This window comes from Castor canadensis, chromosome X (genome assembly GCF_047511655.1).
Source record: "Castor canadensis chromosome X, mCasCan1.hap1v2, whole genome shotgun sequence".
In the NCBI taxonomy this organism is placed as follows: domain Eukaryota; kingdom Metazoa; phylum Chordata; class Mammalia; order Rodentia; family Castoridae; genus Castor; species Castor canadensis.
Window position 1 is genome coordinate 128,573,148 of NC_133405.1, and position 25,051 is coordinate 128,598,198.

Below are 25,051 nucleotides of genomic sequence, written 5' to 3' on the forward strand. Positions count from 1 at the left end.
AGGGCAGCTGCGCCTGCGCTCAGCTGCCTGGGCGGGCTGTGAGGCGCGGGTTGAAAAGTCTCGTTCCAAGTTTGGAGAGAGAGAGAGAGCGAGAGGAGCGCCTCAGACCTCGGTACCCGCAAGCGGGGAGGAGGCAAAGACCGAAGGACGCGACGCCTGGGGAGCACCCGAGCAGCGAGACGGAGCTCACGCTTTGAGAGCCAGGAGCGTGTGACGCGCCTGGGAAAAGCAGGAGCTCCAGCGGTCGGGCTGCTTTTGGCTAGCGAGAGGAGTCCGAGGCGACAGCGAGGGGCGAGCGACCCGACACAAGATGGCGAGTAAAGAGAGTAAGAGGCCCTGCCGGGTGGCGCGCGCTGAGCTAAGGGGGGGGGCGGCGGCGGGCGGCGGCGGGCGCGCGAGGCCGCCGCGGCACGCGCCGGCGAAAGGCGCGAATTGGCGTGAGGAGCAGGGGGCGGGGCTGGGCGCAAGGCTGGGCGCGCGCCTTGAGGGGCCTGCGCGGGAAGGGGCCGCTGGTGGAGGGCTCCGAGTACTTCCGGAGCCGGGCGCGGGGCCGAGGGGTAGGCCCCCCCTCCCCCCACCCTCCTTTGGCAGCTTCGCTCCCTCCGGCGCCCTCAGCCCCGGGCGGAGGCGGTCACCGCGGAGAAACGAGCAGGGCGGCTCCTTCCGCGCGTGCTCGTCGTCCGCCACGGGGTCGCGGCCCTTGTCTGGGGGGGCTCTGGAGTCCGCCGGCCTATGGCTGCCGACGCTGGCGTCGTGGAAACTGGGGCCTCTCCGGGCGGGGGCTGGGGGGAGGTGGAATGGAGGAAGCAGGCCTACGGGTTCCTACTACACGTGGAACTGCCTTTCTGAGTGGGTCGTGGAGCCCCTTTACGTATAGGTCATCTTAGAACAGGTGCGAACAGCCCTAACAGTCCAAACAATAACGATGTTCGTGCAATTAATGACCCAGTTCCTTATACTGGGATCAGGAGCTACTGATCCCGAAAGTGGAAAAATAAGCTTCCAGTGTTAGTATTCTCTCCACGTTCTGGAAGAGCAATTAGTTGCTCGTGTCCACGTTATAGGTTAAGAGGAAAGAATAGGTGTGGCCATCTCGAGGTGACCTCCAGTATTTGTGTACAGATTCTGACTTGGATTCCTCTCAGCAACTTAATTGTATGGGCTTTTTCCAAATTTCAGTGTTTGAAGATACTGTGGAGGAGCGTGTCATCAATGAAGAATATAAAATCTGGAAGAAGAATACACCGTTTCTGTATGACCTGGTTATGACCCATGCTCTTCAGTGGCCCAGTCTTACTGTTCAGTGGCTTCCTGAAGTGACTAAGTAAGGGTTTCTGGCAACTTTTATTTTGCATAAATTTGACTGTTGTTTTGAATTTCCTAGTTTAGGTTTATGCATAGAACATAAACGTAATCATTTAGTCCTTGGGTGAGGTGGCAGATAGTTTTTGTGATGACATGACTTCTGTCATGTAAGTGTGGTGTTAAAAGGGACAGATAATTTGTTGTGAGATCAATCCTGTTTGTAGGAAATACTGGATTTATTTGATATTACTTGGGCTTAAGTGTAGATAAGCACTTCTCTGGACCCCAGAAAATACATACTTAAAACTATTGAAAAATAGCTTACATTCAGAAAAGTGCACAAATAATAAGTATATGGTTTGGTGAAGTTTTGCAAAATGAATATACATTTAGCGACACCCAAAATGAGTGTGCTGTTATTAGCAAAAGGAAAAAGAATTTGTCAACAATTGACCAAAGAAAAGGTGGTGGTACTGGTTGATAGTATGGGAAGGAATGCAGTTTGAAATTGCTGTTAATCTTCAAAAACTATACTTCTCAGGTAATTTAAAATTTCTCATAATTGCTGACATGTGTTGAGCATTTAAAAGAGGACCTGAAACATCTGAGGAGTTCTAAATCCTGTTACTTGGTTTAATCCTTACTATGATGTAGGTACATTTTACCATCCTTGATTTACCAATGAGGCAACAGAGGTTAAATACTATACCCAAGTCACAGAACTGAGGATTGCTCAGTTTAACCAACCCAGACCAGTTGGCTCCCAAATCAAGGCAACACCTACATCAGATTATCTTTCTCTTAGGCTTTTACCTCTTGTAATAGGAATATGGCCACGTGCTTTAAAAGTATATTGAATTTGTATATCATGAGTTAAATCAAGCTGATACAGAAGGGATTTTTGTGGCAACTTACAAAAATAAGGGTAAGTTAATTTTATATAAAACAATAGCCAGATTTATATGTGAACATTGACTTACCTACAGATAGGGGCTTTGATTGTAGTTCTAAAAAATGTAAATGCAAACAAATGTGGGAGGGGTCTGAAAGAGCTGGATAATAAAAATATCTAGGCATTGACTTTTTTTGTTGTTTCAGGTTTTTTCGTTATTATTGTTCTGGGGGTCAAACCCAGTCCTGGTGCATGCTTAGGCAAGCATTGTAACCATCAAACTATACCCCAAAGACTTTTGTTTTTTTTTTTGGTGGTACTGGGGTTTGAACTTAAGGCTTCACACTTGCTAGGTAGGTGCTCTACCACTTGAGCCACTCCACCAGTCCTACCTCAAAGACTTTATGAATTTTTTTTTAGCAGGTTTCTTTTTTTTTTTTTTAAATAGTACTGGGGTTTGAACTTGTTGCACTGTACTACTTGAGCTACGCCCCCATCCCTTTGAACAGATTTTTGTGTGTGTGAGGCTCTTTTGTTTTTATTTCATTTTTGAGATAAGGTCTCCCTAACTTTGCCAGGATTGGCCTCGGACTTAAGATCCTTCTGTCTCCCGAGTAGCTGGGATTACAAGTGTATGCCCACCATGCCCAACTCAATTTATTTTAAGATCTGTTTGACCAGGAGGCTTGCAAGTTAAAGGCCTGCCTGAACTACACAATGAAACCCTGTGTCAAAACAACAGATTGAGCATCATACTTGAGGGTATTCACATTCTGGTTTGGAGTTTTGTGTGCAATTGCCTTTTTTTTTTTTTTTCAGGCTAATCACATTTAAGATTTATTTATTAATAATTTATCCTTTTGGATCTTTTTGACTTAGAGCATAATGGCAAAGAGCAGAGACTTTAAGGTTAGAGCCCTGGGCTTGAATCCTGTTTATTAGCTTTGTGAACTAAGGCAAGTTCAGTTTCCCTATCCCTGAGTTGCCTGGACTGTTGGTGGAGATACTGGTAGTACCAACTGCCCACACCTGAGGGGAATTAAATAAGGTCCTGCATGTTAAAGTGCCTTGTGCAGAATCAGAACACAGTTAAGTAGTGATTGCTGGATTCTCCCACTTCTTCCTATTCAGAAACAATTTGTGAGGATTGAAATAACTGATTTTTCAATTGAATTTCAATGAAAACTACTTTTTTTAAATTACCTATTTTTGCTTAAAAGGTTTTAAACATAATAGAGACTGAGTATCCCTTATCTAAAATGCTTGAGACCAAAAGTCTTTGGATTTTGGATTTTTTTTTCCTGGATTTTGGCATATTTGCATATACTTAATGAGATGTTGGGGGTGGAATCCAAAAGATTTTATACAATATTTTTAGTACTGTGCTTTGACCAGTCACATGAGGTAAGTGTGGAATTTTCTACTTGTAGCTTGATGTTGACACTGAACAAATTTCCAATGTTAGAGCATTTCAGATTTTCAGAACTTGGAGTTCTATATGTTAGTCCAGATGGGTTGCTTTTTTTTTTAATATTAACATTTAAGAACTTTACAGAAAATACTTAAATTGTATGTTACGGTGTTCTTTGTATGCAAAGAAGTTGTGGAATTGAGTTGTGGGATGTTCAGTGGCTTGGAGAATGCAAGAAAATGCCAAGCACCCTGCTTTTTTGGATATTGAGGACAGCTATGTAGTGCTTTGCAGAGTTCCATTTTTGGGGTACAAAGGGTTTGTTTTATCACCATACGGAACCATAGAAATGTTGACTATTCTTGCTGCCTGGCTTATTAAAGAATTAAACCCTACTCCTCCTCATATGCCCTTCTGCCTATATTTAACTTGCTTCCTACTGATCACTTGGGCTTTCTGAGCTGTTGTCCTTAAAAGTTTTGTAATTTTTCAAATTTAGGCAGTACAAAAGTGCATAGAGTGAAAAATAAGTCCCCTCTGTGTCATGTCACATACTCTCCTAATTTCTTTCCTCATAACAGGCAGGTATTGTTTTCAATTTCTTATCCTGCTAGCATGTAGAAATGCATACATAGATCTTCATCTTTTTTATGGTAGTAAGTTATTCACTTGACTTTTTTATGCCAGTATTTTGGAGCCTTTCTCCTATCAGCATGCTTAGGCATACCCCTTTTTAAGGACACTACGTATAATCACTAATTCCTTATTGTCAATATTTAGGTAGTTTTCAGTCTTAATACTGCTGAGAGTAATCTTGAAGTAGAGCACATTTTTTTGTGATTGTTGGGCAAATATCCTAGCAGTGGAATTAGTGAGTCAATGGATTCTGGTACTGAGAATGGATAGGCTCTTTTACCATTAGTGCTTCTGCAGCCTTTAGATGTGTCCTGTATTGTAGAAAAATGTCATGTTGAGTAGTTTAGGAAAATAGACTGTATTTTAATGATGGAGATAAAAGGATTTGTAGTAAGAAGAAAAACTGGAGGCATGGCTTAAGTGGTAGAGCACCTGCCTAGCAAGCCTGAGATCCTGAGTTCAAAGCCCAGTACTGCAAAAAGGGGAAAAAAGGTGATAAAGGTGATCTAGCAATGGAGAATATATTTTTGATAATCTTGAGAATAGCAAGGCAGATAGTTATTGTGTAATTTGACCAAAAGCAAACAACTAGAACTTTTCCTGCATGTTTATAAAATAAATCTTGGAAGAAAAAAAATCCTCATATGATAATCAAGTTAGGAGAAACTGGGATAATTGAATTTGAGTTGAGGAATTTTTAAGATCCTTAGTCCATTTGGGACAGTGCCCCTAGAAAGGTCCTATGATAAATTATGTCTGCCTGTCACTTTTATCTGTTGGTCTTACTTTTCCTGCTTAAGCCCATTAAAAACAAATTGTCTTGTCTTTTGTTTTCTTCCCTCCCCCAAACAAGTCAGTTAGGTCAGCTCTATCATTGCTCTGTGGTGCCTCCTTTCAAGCATCCCTGTTTTTACAAATATTTTCTGTGAGATATATTTGTTTCCTTTCATTTTAAGCCACTATTCTCTGTAAAGTTATCATTTTGCCCAACTACTCCTAAAGTACATTGTTTAGAGCCTAGTTTTCTGAATGTGATTTTTGCCTGTTGAAAATAAGTGCATTATCTCCTATATTGAGACTGTCTTAAGATGAAATTACCTTTCTTGATAGCCACATAATATTCTTTTCCTAGTGTGCATACATCAACTAAGATCAATTGGTCCTCCTCCCCCCCCCCCCAACCAAGGTGTTAATTCTTCTCTCTCTCTTTTTTTGGCCATACTCGAGTTTGAACTCAGGGCCTCATGATTGCTAGGTAGGTACTTTACCACTTGAGCCACTCCGCCACCCCACAAGTTGCTATTGCTTAGCTGTGGCTACCTATTTTTGGAGTTGTATGTGTTCTGTTTTACCATAAGCCAAATCCTGATAAAATTTCATTTTGTATTTTGTAAGTAATGACTAAATTACATGCCTACACCTAACCTCCAAACCTTTTTTTTTTTTTTTAAATCACTGATCCTTTGTACAACTGAAATTTAGAAACAAACATAAATGGCCTAATTTGTCTGGTGTTTGGGGCCTAGAACCCTAACTTATGTCTTCCTTGCCTGAGGTGGGACCATGGAACATATTGAAAATTGCTATTCTAAATAATACAAATGGGGAAGAATTATTGGTAGATAAGAAAGCAAAAATCACTGCTTAGACCAGAGTGCTAAGAGGCACTTGCCAAGTTCTTCAGCTTCAAGGTGAGTTTCCACAGAACAAAGTAACAAAAAAGCCTTGGTAAAACAGAGAATGTCCATTTCATAAACTTCAGCTATCATAAACAACTTGTTTCACATTGTGCCACTTGCACTTAAAGCCTATTTTTAGGTGAAGAAGTTGAGGCCCCAGGGAGGTTGTGATTGAAGTAAGCATTCGTAGCTGATTGTTGTTTGAACCAGGATTTAAACCCAAATTTTTGTGACTCGGTAATTTATTCTTTCCATTATACCTTGGTTTTGTGGAACTCAGAAGCATCTAGGATTTTAAAATGGAACTATGGGCAGAAGATATTTTTTTAGGTGGGAAGTCAGAATATATGAGTATAGCGATTAGTGGTGGACTGTTGTGTTGATGTTTGTTTTCTGAGTTGGGCCTACCTTCCCCAGAATCCTGCTCTAGAAAAGGTGCTACGCATGTTTGATAATTGAGGCAGAGGAGGTGGTTCTTTAGGAAAGAAGCAAACCCTCTGCAGGTTATGATTAGAATACTTCCTTACATTTGAACATGTGGGGATGTTTGTAGTTGATGCTCAGCATATAGTTGCTAAAGGAATTTAAATGTATTTTGAGGGAACCAGACTGAATTTGCTAGCAACTGAAGATTTCCTGTGCGATTAGTGTGACTTATTTTCTTTCTTAAACAGACCAGAAGGAAAGGATTATGCCCTTCATTGGCTAGTGCTGGGGACTCATACATCTGATGAGCAGAATCATCTGGTGGTTGCTCGAGTTCATATTCCCAATGATGATGCACAGTTTGATGCTTCCCACTGTGACAGTGACAAGGGTGGTAGGTATACCATACATTCTAATATTGATGTCAAAAGGACTATGCATCTTTCAAAGCATGCACTTACAGTATTAGCTTTTGGCTCAGCAGTATAGTTTCTAGGACTTTATCCTACAGAGCTACTCATGTGTGTGCCAGGATTTCTCTTGAGCATTATTTTCAGGGTTACAAAATTAGGATCAATCTAGCAAACCTGATGTGGGGTCATAGGAAATTGGTTAAGCATATTATGGTATGTTTGAAATACTACTCAGCAATTAATAAGAATGAGAAGAATCTATGTGCACTGGTATGTAAAGGTGTAAGTGAATGGATGGTGTGTGTAATTACAGTCCATTTTGGTAAAAGTAATAATATGTGTTGGCATGCGCAGAAAAATTAAGCATATATACCAAACAGTTAATAGTGATGCTTTTGTCTGTTGGGTGTTAGGGGAGAGGCACCACAGGAGTGGTAGAATTAATTCAGGAAGCAATTAACTTTTTTTTTTAAATGTCAAATACTCCCGTTTTGGTATTCACACTACATGACCACTCTGGGTTTGGTAATTTTTGATAGAAGAACTCATAAAATTCAATAGCAAATTATGTTTGTTACAGTAAAGAATATAGAACAAAAACAGCAGGAACAAGATATGCATTTGTGAGTTCAGGGAGGTCTGGCACAAGTCTCATCCAAGGCCACACAAGATGTGTTTTCTCTGTGGCAGCAAGCTATAAGGACATGTGTGGAGTATTTGCCCAGGGAGGCCCATTTGAGTCTCCAGATCTGAGGCTTCTTTTGGAGGACTTGTTGCGTAGGCATATCCTGCTGGCCACCAGCCATGACAACTAAAAGTCGGGATCCAGTAATAAAAGTACGTGCATATCAATCTTGATGTTTGTGCAAAGCAACCCTGACAAACTGGTACAGCATGGTCTGCTGCTCCAGGTGTACACCACAAAATCAGTCCATCAATGACATGAAGAACATTCTGAGGTCCATGTTCTCAGGAGTTGGTCATGGGTCAGTAACGCTGTTGGTGTCCCTCAAAGTGCAAGAGCTAAGGAACCAGACCTGCTTGATTAATTTTAAATTTTTTAAAAAGAAAGATTTTTTTTTTTGGTGGTGGTGGTACTGGTGGTGGTACTGGGATACTAGGTAAGTACTGTACTACTTGAGGCATACCCCAGACCAAAGATGACTTTTTTATTAGCATTCAACAGTTGTACAGGGTGGATTCATTGTAACATTTACATATGTGTTTATATCTTAATTAGATTAACTCCTTCCATTATTGTCCCTAATCCCGTTCCCCTTCTTGGAACAATTTAAACAGGTTTCATTCAAAGTAAGTTTTGTTTTTGTTTTTTTTGCGGTACTGGGGATTGAACCCTGGGTATCATGCATGCTAGGCAAACACTTAACCACTGAGCTACTCCCAAAGTAAGATTTTTTTTATTAACATTTTTCTTTTTTTTTTTCCTTTTTCTTTTATTATTCATATGTGAATACAAGGCTTGGTTCATTTCTCCCCCCTGCCCCCACCCCCTCCCTTACCACCCACTCCGCCCTCCCCCCCCACCCCGCCTCAATACCCAGCAGAAACTATTTTGCCCTTATTTCTAATTTTGTTGTAGAGAGAGTATAACATTTTTCAATATTTGTGTTAAAAGTTTTTCTTAAAATAAGATTTCTACTATTGAAATTGCTGAGTTGTATGATGTATGTATTCATTGTTAATATGACTTATCCAAAGTAATTTATCCATTTTACCAGTCTCACAATTTATAGTTTTTCCCCTATAACCTCTGATGCATTGTTTCTGTAAATACTGTTACAATCAGAAAATTTTAAGTAGCTTTTAGCCATTTATGGCTGAAATATTTTTCAGTTTTAACTGTTTGCTATATATATATAGTGTGTGTGTATATATAGGTACATATTATATGGCTATTTTAAATTATTGAAGATAGCCTATATTCTAACAAGTGACCGAAATAATTCACAGTTACGCCTTTTTTGGGGAGTGGTGAAGGTAAGACAAGGTCTTACTTTGTAGTCTGTGCTGGGATTCCAGGCAGGTGCCAACACACTTGACTAACAGCTTTTTAAATTTTCAGTCATGGTATGTTTTTTTTTTTTTTTTTAATGATGCTGGGGATTGAACCCAGGGTCTGATGCATACTAACTAGGCAAGTACTGTACAGTTAAGCTGTGTCCCCAGTCCAAGTCATGTTTTTTAATGGATATTATGATCATTAAGATAGTGATTTTTTTTCCAAATGTTTTGGAATTTAAGAAAACAAAACCCTGTGCTCAAAGTGTATTCTACCTGAAGCCTAGCTTATTTTATTTAAAACATTTTTTGAGCCTGTGCATGGTGATAATTCCAGCACTCAGGAGACAGTCAGGAGGAACGCCAGGCCTCACTTGATCTTCCCATTCAGCCTCCCAAGTACCTTGGACTAAGAGGAGTGCTCCATTGAGCCTGGCTCTTAAATTGTGTTGCTCTTGCAGAAACACTCTACTGCTGGAGCTATGCCTCTGGCTTTTAATTTTTTCTGTTAAAGGAGAGCCATTCATGTTGTTTTTTAGCTAAAGGATTTGGGCAGCTTGAGTGTCTTTGTACCAGAAAGGTTAGAACCAACCCCTGGAATCTATGGGAATGAGAGATTGAAAGGAAGGATTTAGGTTTGGAGCAGTTCCAGAAGATAGGGTAGTGTGTTTTTTTTGTTTTTTAAGATGGGGTCTTGAAATCCTAAGTGATCCTCCTACCTCTCACACTCTGGAATAGCTGGGGCTATAAACGATGCACTACCTACCTGGAGGCAGGATGGGTAGTCACGAAGACTGAAGCATACTTCTTTCATTTACAGGATAGAAATGGAAAGTGATTACAGGGAAATGGGTGCTTTTGGGTATAGTGTCAAAGTAGTGGGTAGAGAAGCTTTAAAGTAATTGTGTGGCATGGGTTATGGTTTTCAGCCACACTGAAATAATAAACTGTTTGCCACAGAGAAGAATGGCTAGATGCTGATATTGAGGCATAAGGGTGAGGCTGGTAGAGTGCCTGCCTAGCAAGCATAAGGCCCTGAGTTCAAATCCCAGTACCACCAAAAAAGAAAAAAAAAGATACAAGGGTGCCAGGCATGGTGGTACATACCTGTAATCCCAGCACTCAGGAGGCTGAGGCAAGAGGATCAAGTTGGAGACCAGCTTGAGCTACACAGTAAGACCTATCTCAAAAAACTGAAGAAGGGAAAAAAAAAAGACATAGGGGCCAGTGTTCATTAAACATACCCACATAGGAACTGGCTAAAAATGAGAAACTGTTTGCTCTTTTTGGTATGTTTTCTCCAGGCCGCTGCCTATTTTCTTTCTTTTGCCTGCCTCCATTAGGCGTTTTGAGTTAGTGGTCCCTGAACAAGATACAGGGTGAACTAAAAAGGGATGTACAAAGGAGGCAGTATCAGAAAGAATAAGAATTACAATGTGAAGCCTGCTAGTATTTTAAGTTTCAGCAACTGATTCAAATTTTTATCTACATGCACAAAAAAGAAAATGTTTGTTTGCTGTTCACTTAGGTGTTCTCTACTTGAATTCTTTGTGCTAACATTTTGCTACTTTGCAGAATTGAACTTTATATGTAGGGTTGTTACTTTACAAGGACTTTTTCATGACCATAACACTAAAGTCTTATTTAAGTAGCAGATGGAGAGATCAGCCCCCCTTTATTTTAATCTTGGCACTGCACAAGCAGTTGAGCCAACTATGCTAGCAGGCCCAGTGTGTATGTGTAACTTAGGGATCAGTGGGGCTGGTCAGCATTGATGTGAGAATGTTTCTCACTGCATACTTGATGAGTGTTGATATTCTAGAGAATGAAACTATTATTACTTTTAAAACACTTTTAGTAGTAGAGATTTAATTGTACAGGGGGTTTCATTGTCATGTTTCCATATATGCTTACAATGTACCTTGGTTAAATTCACCCCTCCATCACCCCCCCCTTAAAACAATTTCAACAGGTTTCATTGTTCTGTATTCATACAAGTATATACAGTATATTGAACATATTCACCCTACTCCCCTCTCCAGACTTATCCTCCCCCTGCCTCTAGTACCGATTCCCTAATAGGACCTGTTTTATATTCCTGGTCTTCATATTTTTAAAATGCATATTAATCAAAGGGGTTTCGCCATGGTATTTCACAAAACTTTCTGTTTTGATGAAACAGCAGTTCTAATGAATTGTATTTGGTCTGTTATGTGGGTTTTTGAAATAATTGTAAATAACTTACCATTATAACTAAAAGAGGCTAGTTTTTAATTATGGAACTGAATTAACTTTTGTAAGATATAGCTTTCAATATTTTCCAGTGCTAATGGACTTTTGAGAATAAATTAATTCCAAGAGGCAAGTGGCCCACATTTTGGGGTTTTTCTCTGCATCTCATCAATTTGTCTTATAGTTTGTCAAGGTAAAATCTGGGTGGGATTAAAATAAGTGTCTTACGAATTTTATTCCTAAGTGTATGTGTTTCTTTTTTTCTCCTTACATTAGAATTTGGTGGCTTTGGTTCTGTAACAGGAAAAATTGAATGTGAAATTAAAATTAATCATGAAGGAGAAGTAAACCGTGCTCGTTACATGCCACAGAATCCTCACATCATTGCTACAAAAACACCATCTTCTGATGTGTTGGTTTTTGACTATACAAAACACCCTGCTAAACCAGGTATGTAATAATACAGTTAGGCCATTGCTTAGTGTTTTTATTCAAAATGGTAACGTTTATACTTTTTTTTTGGCGGTATTGGGGCTTGAACTCATGGCCTACACCTTCGAGCCACTCAACCAGCCCTTTTTTGTGATGGGAGTTTTTCAAGATAGGGTCTTGTGAACTTTTGCCCGTGCTGGCTTTGAAGTGTGAGCCACTGGTGCTTGGCTGTTCTTAAGGTTTTGTTTGTGTTTTTTTTTTTCCCCCCTCTGTGCTGGGGGAATGAACCCAGGTCCTTGCTAAAGTAGTATATTCTATAATATCTAAAGGTTTATATATTGTTTTGGGAGTCTCATAACCACCATCAAGTTTAGAGTTTTGCTAGAAAGCCCTAGCTTATACTCACAGGTAAGGTTTATTACAGCAAAGGGTCCCAGAGCAAAAGCAGGAGGAAAAAGATAGACATAGTTGGATAGCCCTCCAGAGAGGTCAGGCACAGACTTCTGAGTCCTTCCTCTCTGGAGCCACATAAGACATGCTTTTTCTATAATAGTAGATAATAGGAACATGATCTGAGTGGCTGCCTAGAGAAGCCTGTTTGAGTCCTAGGGTCTAGAGTTTTTATGGAGGTTTAGTTACATGGGCCAATTCTGTTCTCTGACCAACTGTGGTAATGAAAATTCAGGACACTAACAATGAAGGATACATCTTGAATTCTTGCTAAACAATCCTACAAGTCTTAACAAGTTGCTACAGCATGTCCTGATGCTTTGGGCATACCTAATTTTGTCAATGACAAGAACTTTCCAAAGGTCACATTCTCAAGAGTTTGGCCAAGGGTCATTTATGGTTACAGGCTACCCTAAGGCCAAGTGACCAGACCTGCTTTGTTAGAAATATTACTAAAAATTGCCCAGGGGTGAGAGGATAAGATTGTTAATTCTAAAAGAGTTGCCACTATACAGATTTGTGGGTAGCTCTAGTTTTCAGTGATTCTTTTTGAATTCGGCCTCGTGCTTGCTAAACAAGCTCTGTGTTACTTGAGCCACACTCCCGGCTAGTTTTCAGAATTCCTGTATCGAATACAGTGATAGGTTTTCCAAAGCAAATACTTCATGATCATGAGGTTCAGTTTGAAAATGAAGCAGAGAGAAGAGCTTTTCAAAGCTATGTGGGTCAGTTGAAGTCCTTATTCATGTGGAATTGCTCACTCAGTGAAGGATTGAGAATTTGCTCACTAGTTCTGACAGACAACTTGGAGTTTAATGTATTTCTTTTTCTCTTAGACCCAAGTGGAGAATGTAATCCTGATCTTAGGTTAAGAGGTCACCAGAAGGAAGGCTATGGTCTTTCCTGGAATTCTAATTTGAGTGGACATCTCCTAAGTGCATCTGACGACCATGTGAGAACTGACTTCTTCCTAATGTACTCATATATTGAGAATTAAGGTGTCACAAGATGGCTCTACACTGAGGGGAGCACTTGAAAACTTGAAAAGTTCTCGAAGATAGCATTGTTGATTATCGTGATAACATTTTCCCACGTTTTAGAGCAATGGTTTTCAGGCTACCCTGTTGGATCCTTAGGAATTTACAAAGCTCTTTTGAAGCAGCCTTAGAATGAAGGGGGTGGGCAAAAGACTTGTCTAAAAGAGGACTTCTAGGCCCCTTGTGTTTTCATTCAGTTTTTAAGTATACAATTCATTGGGTTTTAGTATATTCCAAAGTTGTGTAACCATTGCCCCTAATTATAGAATAATTTCATCATATATCCCATAAGGAAATTATAAGCAGCTTTTCCTATCTGGCTTCTCGCACATAATGTTTTCAAGTACTTCATTCCTTTTTATGGCTGAGCAGTATTCAACTCATCACTTGGTAGATGCGTGGGTTATTAACTTTTTTGAGCGATGTTGTGAGCATTTGGGTACCAGTTTTCATTTCTCTTGGGTAATTATCTAGAAGTGGAGTTGCTGGTTCATATGGCAACACTAATGTTCAATTTTTTGAAGTACTGTCAAACTTTTCCAGAGTAGCCACCCATTTTCGTTGCTACTGACACAAATGAGTGTTCCCTTTTCTCCGTATCCTCACCAACATTTGTTATCTTTCTTTGTAGCCATCCTAGTTGGTGTGAAGTGGTATCATGTGCTTTTTAAAATTCCTTTTCTTTTTTTTTTTTTTTTTGGGAGAGGGGCAGTACTGGGGTTTGAACTCAGGGCCTATACCTTAAGCCAATCCACCAAGCCTTTTCTGTGATAGATTTTTTTTTTAAGCTAGGGTCTCAAGAACTGTTTCCCTCTGGCTGACTTTGAACCGCGATCATCCTGAATAGCGAGGATTACTGGCGTAAGCCACCAGTGTCCTACTCTTTCATACATTTTGAGTAGATTTTTATGTTGCAAGAGAGGTTCCAACTTCATTTTTTTTCAAGTGTGAATGTCCAGTTTTTCTAGGACCATTTGTTGAAAATGCTAATCTTTCTTTATTAGATTGTCTTGATACCCTTAATACAAAGTATTGTTTAACAGTTAAACACACCACGTAAATGCAAGACCATCTTGTTAATTTATTGTAAATCAATGTTTGTACCCTTCTAACCATAGCATCTGTCATGGGTTCCTTACTATAAGCAAAAGGTATTTGGTATGATTCCAAGTGAGAGGAGATTTCTAAGACTTTTAAAAGCTCGTGTAACTTAGCCGTGGTTAGTGCTTCATGACAGCAGATTCCTTGTTTTCTTCCTTAGCGTATTCTGTGCCTGTCATATGGCAGCCTTTCATTGTTTTTGTTGATCACCATTTCCATTAAGCTATTTGAAATATCACAAGTAGATAATTGCCCTGTCTAGATTTTTTAGTTGCAAGCAGCCTAAACTAGCTCTGGCTGATTTGACAGTAAAGAAGTTTATCAGAATGACATTGGGTATAGAAGCTCACAGAATTGCTGTGATGGCTAGAGAACCAGGCTTAGAAAAATGCTCTGAAAAAGAAGAGGCCAGGTCCACAAGCCAAATCAGGCCTGAGAGGATGTCACTTGCCATCCTGGAAAGTGGCTGTTGCTTCCTCCACATCTTCATCATCAAAACAGATTCTCCCATTGTTCACAATTCCAAATCCTGGGGCAATAGATGGCACCACTGTCACTTCTGCAGCTCAGCTGCCAGAGACGCCACAGAAACAGGGATCTGAGGATTTCTAAAAGGAAGCTTTCCTCTGCTTCCTTGTAAGTGTATATGGGATGGTTTCCCATAAAGGAAAGGTGGGCTGTACTCTGCAACCTAATGACTAGTACCATTTGAGAAGACCAGACTGGAAATTAACTAGTAATAATAATAGCTGACATTTACCAAGGACTGTCCAACTGCCAGACATAATGCTAATGCTAATCTTCCTAGGCTTTTTCTGGGTTGGAAGCAGGGATAAGTGACAAGAACGCTACACATTCCTTTCTCTTTGGCACATGCAAATTGTATGTCAGTGTATGTATGTAGCAATACAGACCTTAAAGGCACATGTATTATGTAAAAAAACCTTTTGTTACTGGGTAAGTAGCTGTTAATGAGAAGTAGCTTTGTTGCAGCAATCCTTCATATAAGAAGGTAGTTTAAGGGTTTTGTGGTGTAGTCCAGTGGTAGAGCTATTGGCTGGCATCTGCAAAGCCCTGGGTTGCATCCCCAGTCCGGTCCCTTCCCCCCCCCCCGAAAAAAAAGGGGGTTTAAAAAGAATTGAGGCCAACACAAGTGTTAGTGGATTTTTACTTAGTGCTAATATACCTTAAAGGAATTACTAAATGAGAATCATTGCCATATAGCTTACGATACTTTTTCATAAGAACTTTAGATTTTGCTCTTAACTCTTAGAAGGAGATATCAAGAGAAAACTTTGCTCATGAAGCTTCATGGTCTGTGGACTGCTGTGACCTTTGAGGCCTGAGGAAGGCCTGGTAACCCTCACTGTTGTTTTGAGGCACCTGCCATGGGGATCTGTCTGCAGGCCCCAAGCTTTGACCTTGTATAATAGTTCAGAACGCGTTCCTGGCCCAGGGTCGTTCCACTACCATACCTCCTGATGTCTGTAGTGAGAAATTTGTCCAGAAAGCTTTTGCATTTTAAGAGCCTTGTTAACAGTTTGATTCCCAATCTTTCCAACCTAGTGAGAATTTTTAGGATGAGCTCCTGGCTGTCTGATTTACTATGTTATCTCAGTGATTTTTGATAGTTGAGTGTTTGAAAGTACTTTAGTAGAAACTACAGCCTGAATATCCCCTGCTTGCCACTAGACTCCTTCTCCCCACCACAATATATAGCCTTCCCTTCTCTTCTGCATCTTATCACGGAGGCTGCACCCACACCTTTTCCTGTTTATATTTCCTTTCCCTTAATTGTATTTCTTTTATCTGGTTAAATTGTTTTGTTTTTAATAAAGAGGTTTTAAAAATAAGCTGTTTGCCTTTAAATTCAGTGTCATATAGCTTTTGTTTTTTTCTACCCCTTCTTCCTTAGACTGTCTGCCTGTGGGATATAAATGCAGGACCAAAGGAAGGCAAAATTGTGGATGCTAAAGCGATCTTTACTGGCCACTCTGCGGTTGTAGAGGATGTGGCCTGGCATCTGCTGCATGAGTCATTATTTGGATCTGTTGCTGATGATCAGAAACTTATGATGTAAGGTGGAAAGTTCAGTGAGATCCTGATAGATAATCCGAATGACCATGTGTGATTGTGATAGACTGTGTTTGTGTGGGAGAGGGGCAGGGACGTACCAGGACTTGAACTTAGGATCACATGCTTACTAGGCAGGTACTCTACCACTTGAGCCATTCCGCCAGCCCTTGATTCCTTTTTTGAAAGTTATATTATGGTCTTACAAGAAATAGTTTTAGATGAGGTATAATAGACATATAATTAATGGCTATATGTGGTAACCTTTTTACATAAGACTTATGTTGTATGGATAAACACAGTTCATTACTTTAAAAAACAAGAATTTATTGGCTGGAGGCCAGTGACTCCCCCCTGTCATCCTAGTTACTCAGGAGGCAGAGATCAGGAAGATCATGGTTTGAAGCCAGCCCAGGCAAATAGTTCATGAGACCCTATCTTGAAAATACCCAACAAAAAAGGGCTAGCAGAGTGGCTCAAGTGGTAGAGCATCTGCCTAGCAAGCATGAGGCCCTGAGTTCAAGCCCCAGTACTACCAAAAGAAAAACAAAAAAAATGGCTATATATATGTGAAGAAAAATGCTGGGTAGAATTAGAATCCAGAGTAACTTCCATTAGAGGTCAGGGAGTGTAGCCATGGGCTGAGTTAAACCATCTAGAACACTACTTGTCTCACGAAGAAACTACAATCAGATAAATAAGGCAGAGTACTAAAATTTGACAGGTCTAGTTGTCAAATGATCACATTGTTCTCTACATGATCTGTACTTTGTACTTGACATAATTGGTAATTAGGAATCTAATAAAAGAGGAATCAGAGATAATATCCCTTGTTTGTTACCTGAAGGTTTAGAATATGTCACTTAGTGGTCATAGTTCAAATTGCCAGCTCTGTGGTGGTTGTCTTTGTAAAATGGTGAGCATAGCAGAGCTTTCTGCAGAATACCACGGCTTTGACTGAGCCAAGCAAGAATGTGTGAGAAGTTTAGGAGGTTCAGCATCCTCTTTGGGTGTTGTGTACCTTGTACCTTTGTGTTTTAGATGGGACACCAGGTCCAATACAACCTCTAAGCCGAGCCACTTGGTGGATGCGCACACCGCCGAGGTCAACTGCCTCTCGTTCAATCCCTACAGCGAATTCATCCTAGCAACCGGCTCTGCGGATAAGGTTTCAGACTTTTTGCCTATTTGATGTTTACAAAACCCAGTTGTTTTGTTCTTTGATCAAATATTTAAAAGGCCTTATGTAAAATACAGAAATCATTTTCATGTTTTTTTGTCTTTAGACTGTAGCTTTGTGGGACCTGCGTAACTTAAAATTAAAACTCCATACTTTCGAATCTCATAAGGATGAAATTTTCCAGGTATGTGACAGTTTTCTGTTGTCTGTGTGTTAGGTTTTAGTAACTTGGTGGCAGGAGGAAGGGTTTTTATTATTTTTAAAAAATATTATATAGGGTGGGCATGGAACCTTTTTTTTTTTCTTTGTGGTACTGGGGCTTGAACTCAGGTCCTACACCTTGAGTCACTCCACCAGGCCTTTTTGTGATGGGTGTTTTCAAGAGAGGGTCTTGCAAACTATTTGCCCAGGTGGCTTCGAACTGCTATCCTCTTGTTTTCTGCCTCCTGAGTAGCTAGGATTATAGGTGTGGGCCACCGGTGCGTGGCTGGGGCTTCTTAAGCTCCTCTTGAGTGTACTATATAAGTCAGCTAGTGGAAAACAGTTTAGATCTTTTTGAAAGGCCCGTAGTCCAAATGTAGAAGAAAAATCCTTACAAAACAGGACTTGTTTAAAAAGTGAAATGGAAGGATTCTTCAGTTAGGTGTGCCATTTGGATGGATCCACTAGTGGAGGAAAAAAAAAGTCTTGTATGTGGATTAATAGAGATTTGCATAGGTTAGGATAGACTTCATTGGAAAGTTTAAAGATTGCTGGGTGGTTATGGGACTGAATAAGTTTACTGGGACCCTTACTGCAGTTCCTCAGTACAAGGGAGTATGGCCTTCCTGAGGGGCAGGTTAGGGGGAGCTAGGTCCTGTGAGAGTACTTGAGAGGGTGAGAAGTAGATACAGAACATGAGATGGGAAAACATAACCGGTTAGAACACTAGCTACAAACCCAGGAGGGTTTCGTTAAATATGTCTTCAAAATATCTCTTGCTAGGTCCACTGGTCTCCACATAATGAAACTATTCTGGCTTCAAGTGGTACTGATCGTCGCCTGAATGTGTGGGATTTAAGGTAATTTAGAATCCACTGACATGATAGTGCATAAATATGCTAATCTGGCAGATTGTGTTACAGTTCATAAACTAAAAAAGCAATTTGCTCATCTCACTTCAGTGAATCTGAAATTAACATAACTTTTAAGTACTTTCCTAAAGAGTCTTTGTTCTATAATACAGAAGTGAATCAGCAAATGGACCATAAAATAAACTTCTGTGATGTGATTTGTTTATTGATATTGAGGCAAGAAGTTCTTAGTGCATGTTTTTGCATCCACATGATTGCAATGAAAACATTCTTGCTGTAGAAAGGAATAATGTTAGCTGTTCATGTCTCATTGGATCTCATGGTATACCAAAAGGACTCTTTGGGGGTTTTTTTGTTTGTTACCTTTTGAGACCTGGTCTTGCAGTGTAGCCCAGGCTGGCATCATCAAGATCCTCCTGCCTCAGCTTCCCAAGTGCTGAATTACAGAGGTGAACCACCATATCTGGCCCAGTACTAATCTTAATCTTTCTCAGAGTTTTGGTTTTTTTTTTTTTTTTTTAAAAAAACAGGATTTATGGCCTAAACCTTGAGCCATTCCACCAGCCCTTTTTTGTCATGGGTTTTTTTCAAGATAGGGTCTTCATGAACTATTTGCCCAGGCTACCTACGAACCAAGATCCTCCTGATCTCCATCTCCTGAGTAGCTGGGATTAAAGGCATGCACTACCACACATGCCCAGCAAGATGTTGCCATCTTAAATTTAAATCACAAAATTACCAAAATAACTTCTTTCCTACTTGTATTGTTTCTTTGAAGTGGACTAAATTTAGAATATGGAAGAAACACTGAAATTTAATGCATATTTTATGTTCTTGTTCTTTTTCTTTGTGTGTGTTGGTAGTTCAGGCTGTTCTCAAACTCATGATCCTTTTGCCTCATCCTTTTGCCTTGTTGATTATCAGGTGTTTTTTGGTGGTCCAGGGGATTGAACTCAGGACCTACACTTTGAGATGGTCCATCAGCTCTTTTTTGTGATGGGTCTCGAGAACTATTTTCCCGGGCTGGCTTTGAGCTTTGATCCTCCTGATCTCTGCCTCCTAGGATTACAGACGTGAGCCACCTAGTGCTTGTCAGTTCTAGGTTCTTACTAGGCAAACTTGTCGTGATAGATGCTGGAAGGGATAATGGGCATTGTGCTTGCTAGAGAAGCACTCTGCTGTTTGAAAATCTTTAAAGCAAATGTTTGAGTGCATTCTTCTGTTTTATTTAAAGATTATTTTAATAGCAAAATTAGAAACCCAAAACAAAACTATTAGTGGTTGTGTAAAGTGGTACAGCAACATTTGTAGTCTGATGCCTGGCGATCTCAGTTTTCTATAAAGGTATTGATAACTTGTAGACATTATGTAGAATTTCTTGCAATTTATTTATAACTTGATATTAAAATTCAGTATTAAAATACAGCAAGTGTTACCAAGTGTCCTGATGGAAGAAACAAAATTGTCTACTAATCTCATATGTTTGGGTTCGGTTAGTTTTATGGGAAGGGGAAAGTCTCACTTGGAAAACTGAGCTTTGGCTGGTTTTGGGGTGGGTTTTTGGCGATTGTTTTTGGAGTTGGTACTAGCAAACTCAATTTCTAGGCTGCATATAAGATAGGACTGATACTGATAACGTAACTTTGATTTCACTATGAGGTTACTCACGGATTAGAAGGGGATTTGTGTGTGTGGTTTTTGTTTTTTTTGTTTGTTTTTGGCGAAACTGAGTTTTGAGCTCAGGGCCTACAGTTTGAGCCACTCCACCAGCCCTTTGTCAAAGGCTGGCTTTGAACCTCGATCCTCCTGATTTCTGTCTCCTGAGTAGCTAGGATTACGGGTGTGAGCCACAGGTGCCCAGCTGGATTGAAAGTTTTTAAGAGGAAAGAAACAGCTTAAAAACCTTTATTTTGCTGGGCATGGCAACTCATGCCTGTAATTCCAACATTCATGAGGCTGAGGCAGGAGGATTTTGAGTACAAGGTCAGTCTGGGCTGCAAAATGAGCCCCTGTCTCAAAACAAAAACCTTTCCTTTGGGGACTGGATGTGTCGCTCAGTGGTAAAGTGTTTACCTGGCTTGTGTGAGATTGAATCCCAAAACCCACTATATACACCTTTTCTTGGTTTATACATTCTATGTTTACTGATGGGTAGTTAACATTTCACTCCTGGAATGCAAAAGCGTGTAGAGGCTGCTGCATATTAGTTCATGTGTAGATTTTTTATGTTTGACCTTTTCTAAGATCATAAGCACTAGTTAAGATATCAAAGGAATTTTGAGTTGGGAGCAGAAATTCTTCATTCTGCAGCTTCAATTACGAACAGATGTAAACCATTTCCAGAAAGTAAACATCCTACCCTTCTACCAGATATTAGAATCTTAATTGATTGTTTGGTTTTAGAGTGAATGTATACATGTATGTTTTAGGTGAACTTTATGGGCTGATGCTGGTTTAGTGTACATTCATCCTTCAAGAATTTGAAGTAATGAAAGCATTATGTTCTTTTTTAATAGTAAAATTGGAGAAGAACAATCAGCAGAAGATGCAGAAGATGGACCTCCAGAACTCCTGGTATGCATTAGCTTTCTTATGCAAAATGAAATGTCATATATGGATTGGGTTGTTTGCATTGATCCATTTATCTCAAGAATAAATTATAGCTTCAAATTCTAGTTCTTGCAGATAATTTCAGACAAGATCAGTGTATTCAGGGTGGTATGGCTGTATGGTATACCCTTGCAGATAGTTTCAAAGTAGAAGTCCTGGAAGTTGGACTGTGATTGGGCTTTGCCATTTATCAAAACAAGTAAAGGAGCCCAGTTTTTTATAAATGTTTCAGTGGGTATAGTTGGGGGGTACTGGAAAATAATGTATAATAATTTCTCCCTGGTTTCATCTATAATATTTTGAGAGCTTTTTGGAGGTGGGAGAAGGGGTATCATTGCTATTTAGTTAGTATTACTTAACAGCATTTTAACAGTATGGAGAGTTTTTAATAACCTGATTTTTACATTCAAATCACTTTTCTATGAAGCATTGCCAGACTTAGCAGTGGTTCTTTGTCCTTGCTCTGCATTCAGCATTTGTTCCCTTCAGTCATTTTGCAGACAGTCATTTATCACTCTAAATATGTTTTATTTAGCTCTTAGACCAGTACGAATTTTTGGTACCCTTGTGTTTTAAAGGATAAAGAAGCCCTCGGATAACCTTGAGACACAGAATATGCTCGCTAAGTCCCAGTTTATACAAACTGTCCAACCCCCTTCACTCCTTAGCCAGCTGGTTCTCATACCCAGCAGCTCTGCACAGAAAGTGGCAAAGGGGTGATTGGAGCCTCAGATGAGCATGTTCAGCATTTGCACCATTGCTGCTTAAAGAATATTTCTCACTAAGCTTGGTGGTACATGGCTGAGGTTAACTCAGGAGGCCGAGGCAGGGTCACAAGTTTAAGGCCAGGCTGGGCTTCATAAGGAGACCCTTTCAAAAACGAAACATTTTCAACTGCTGCCTAGCCAGTTGGCAGTGTCTAGATACTTTATTCGATATTGTGATTTTTTTTTTTTTTTGAAAATGCATTGTGGAGCAGAACTTCCATAGTTTTAAAGTATGTTCTAGAAAAGGCATTTATATTTCTGTCCAATTATTTTCACTTATTTCTTCCTTTATTCTGGTAATGGTTTATTTACATATATTTCACATACAATTTAACTTTCATGTATTGTACAACCATCTCCACAAATGAATTATAGGCAATTTTCTTCCCTGCAAAAAACGATCTGAAGCTATCACCTCCCAATCCTTTCCTCATAGCTGCTGGCAGCTAGTGATCTCTAAGATTGGGCTATTGCCTATAATCCCTACACTCAGGATGATGAGGCAGGAGGATTCCAAGTTTGAGGTCAGCCTGAGCTACATAGTGAGACCTTATCTCAAAAAGAAATAAAAGCTGCACACTGGTGGCTGATGCCTGGAATCCTAGCTACTTAGGAGACTGAGATTAGGAGGATTATGGCTCAAGGCCAGGTGGACAAATAGTTCCTGAGACCCCATCTCTAGCAATAACCTGAGCAAAATGGACTCGGAGCATTGCTCAAGTGTAGAGATAAAATGATTAGGTAACATTCTGATTGGCAGAAGTTTCATTGTCTGAGTCAAGTAATATACATTGTTGGAAAGTGTCACTTCCTGACTTTTAGAACAATGCACTAATACTTTTGTCCATGCAAAGAATTGGTTCCTCTAAGTCCTAACTTTTATGCTTTCTCGTGAGATGGGTCTCTTATGGAAAGTAAGACTGGCCCCCTTCATCATTTCTTAGCGAAGCTTTCTTGGCTTGGGCTGCATGAGGGACTCGAGGTAGAGTTCAGGAATTTTTCACTCTGGAGGTTGTGTGTACCTTGGAAACATCAAGGAAGGATAAGAGCTGTACATTCTTTTCAGGAGAGGGAGAAAAGGAAAAACAGGAGACTCCTCAAGTAGGCCCAGTGCAAAAGAGTATGTGATCTGGCATGCTAGAAATGGCTCACCTCAGACATTTGCACCTAACTCTATAAGCCATTGTACTCAGTATGTAAATGGCATCATGGTTATATAGGAAACGTTTCCTTAGAGGACACAGGCCGAAGAAGGTAGGGATGAAATATCCTGTCTACAACTTAGATGTGTACCCCCTGCTGAGCCATTTCAGTGTGTAGGCACAAAATACTAGCATTTGGTGAATCTAGGTGAAAGGCATACCAGTCCCTTTTTGTGAAGATTTCAAAGTTTACAAAATAAAATGTGTGGGGGTTAAGGAGTGTGTATTACATGCCCTTCAAACTGTGGGGCAGACCCCCCCCCAATAAAAGACTGATGATCTAAACACTATTTTAAATGTTTAAGTATTAGAACCAATAGGAAAGGATATGAAACCAAGACTTTATTCTCAACAGTTTATTCATGGAGGACACACTGCAAAGATTTCAGACTTCAGCTGGAACCCCAATGAGCCTTGGGTCATTTGCTCAGTGTCTGAAGATAACATCATGCAGATATGGCAAATGGTGAGCTGAAATGTTTTCCATCAGGACTATCTTTAAAGATTTACTAGTGACATAATGTAATAGAAATGCTTCATTATTTATGTGCATATCACATGAAAACACTTAAAAGGAAAGTTTTAAAGTATCGTAATAACATTTAGTTTAATGCTGGCACTTTGGCTTTCAGGTTGGGAGAAGTCTTTGCACATGTCTGTAAACTCAGATTCATAGCATCTGCTCTGAATTTTCATCGATGTTGTACTCTGTCCACTGGGGTCTTGACATCCCTGATGTGTCTCCAGTGTCTCTGCTATGCCACAGGGCATGAAGAATAAGGAAATGTCGAGGTGTTTAGATGGTACCGAGCTTTCTAATGAGGAGCAATAAATACTTGACATTTCTAAGGTGCCGAGTTGACCAAGCCTTTCATAAATATGAGGGTCATCACTCCTTGTTCAGTGGTATTTACAATGCTTCCTGAAAACATTTGTGAAAACTTAGTATTAAGTGCATGGGAGGTATGTATGGGATTAATTTTTAAGAATAGCAGCCTGCAAGCTGGGCACAATAACTCATGCCTATAATCCTAGCTACTTAGGAGGTGTAAAGAGCAGGAGCATCATAAATTAAGGCCAACTCAGGCAAAAACATTTGCAAGGCCCCCATTTTAGCCAATAAAAAGCTTTTGTGGTGGCACACACCTGGTCATCTCAGCTATGTGAAAAGCATAAACAGGAGAATGGAAGTCCAGCCCCAGACATAACTGAGACTTTTACCTCAGGAAAACTAATGAAATCGAAAAGGGTTGGAGGCGTGGCTCAAGCTGTAGAGTGCCCGCCTAGCAAGTGCCAGTCCCTGAGTTCAAACCCCAGTACTACCACAACAGAAAAATACTAGTCTGCCTTTTTCCGTTTTGAAATCTTTAGTGGAAAATGCAAAAATAAAATTAGCCAACAAATTACTGTGAACATGTGTCACATTTAATTTACAACACTGAAACACATTGACAATCTCAAAAATCTGGATTTACAGATTAAATTCTATTTTTAGATGATTTTGTGAAAGAAAACCTTGATGTTTTATCTATGAATTTATTTGGTTGTCATCTCCAGGCTGAAAATATTTACAATGATGAAGAGTCAGATGTCACAACATCGGAACTTCAGGGACAAGGATCTTAAAACCCAAAGTATAAGATGTTTCTGTTGAATGTAATGCTACATGAATGCTTGATTTGTCAAGCGCCCAAAAGGCATTGTATAGTAGAAAATGTTAAGTGGGATGGCTTATGGCGTTCTTCACCCTCTGATTCTAGCACTTTCAAGTGAGCTGTTGCGTACTGTATCATATTGTAGCTATTAGGGATAAAAGGAATGTTGCTTAAGAAAGAACATCACTTTTGGTTTAAAATACAAGTTGCAGGGTACTGCCTTTGATTCAACTGTTTTAAGTCCTCATTTTCTCAAACTAAGTGCTTGCTCAAGTTCCCAAATATGCAAGGATAACTTTTTCACTTTTTCCTTCCAACACTTCTTGATTGGCTTTGCAGAAATAAAAGTTTTAAAATAAATTTTGTTTAATTTTTTCAGAAGCTGGGGGAGGGGGGGTGGATGTGTGTGCATGCCGTATCCCCTTTGAGTAGAAATGGATAAAAACTATACCTTTGGC

General features: G+C 39.9%; 1 protein-coding gene across 1 annotated transcript; it reads left to right on the top strand.

Moving 5' to 3' along the window:
* Nucleotides 1–24,953, top strand: Rbbp7 (RB binding protein 7, chromatin remodeling factor). Its single transcript, XM_020175891.2, has 12 exons — nt 1–326; nt 1,180–1,324; nt 6,598–6,743; nt 11,290–11,463; nt 12,732–12,847; nt 15,949–16,109; nt 17,148–17,274; nt 17,393–17,470; nt 18,271–18,347; nt 20,876–20,933; nt 23,294–23,404; nt 24,496–24,953. The coding sequence occupies exons 1-12, from the start codon at nt 311–313 to the stop codon at nt 24,562–24,564; spliced, it is 1,278 nt and encodes a 425-aa protein (XP_020031480.1). The 5' UTR covers nt 1–310; the 3' UTR covers nt 24,565–24,953.
* The last annotated feature ends 98 nt before the right edge of the window (nt 24,954–25,051 follow it).

Bases quoted from the DNA above. Each gene is read 5' to 3' on its own strand.
- Rbbp7 (XM_020175891.2), top strand. The intron at 11,464-12,731 runs GTATGTAATAAT...TTTTTCTCTTAG, and splicing joins AAAACACCCTGCTAAACCAG to ACCCAAGTGGAGAATGTAAT. The intron at 17,275-17,392 runs GTTTCAGACTTT...TTTTGTCTTTAG, and splicing joins CAACCGGCTCTGCGGATAAG to ACTGTAGCTTTGTGGGACCT.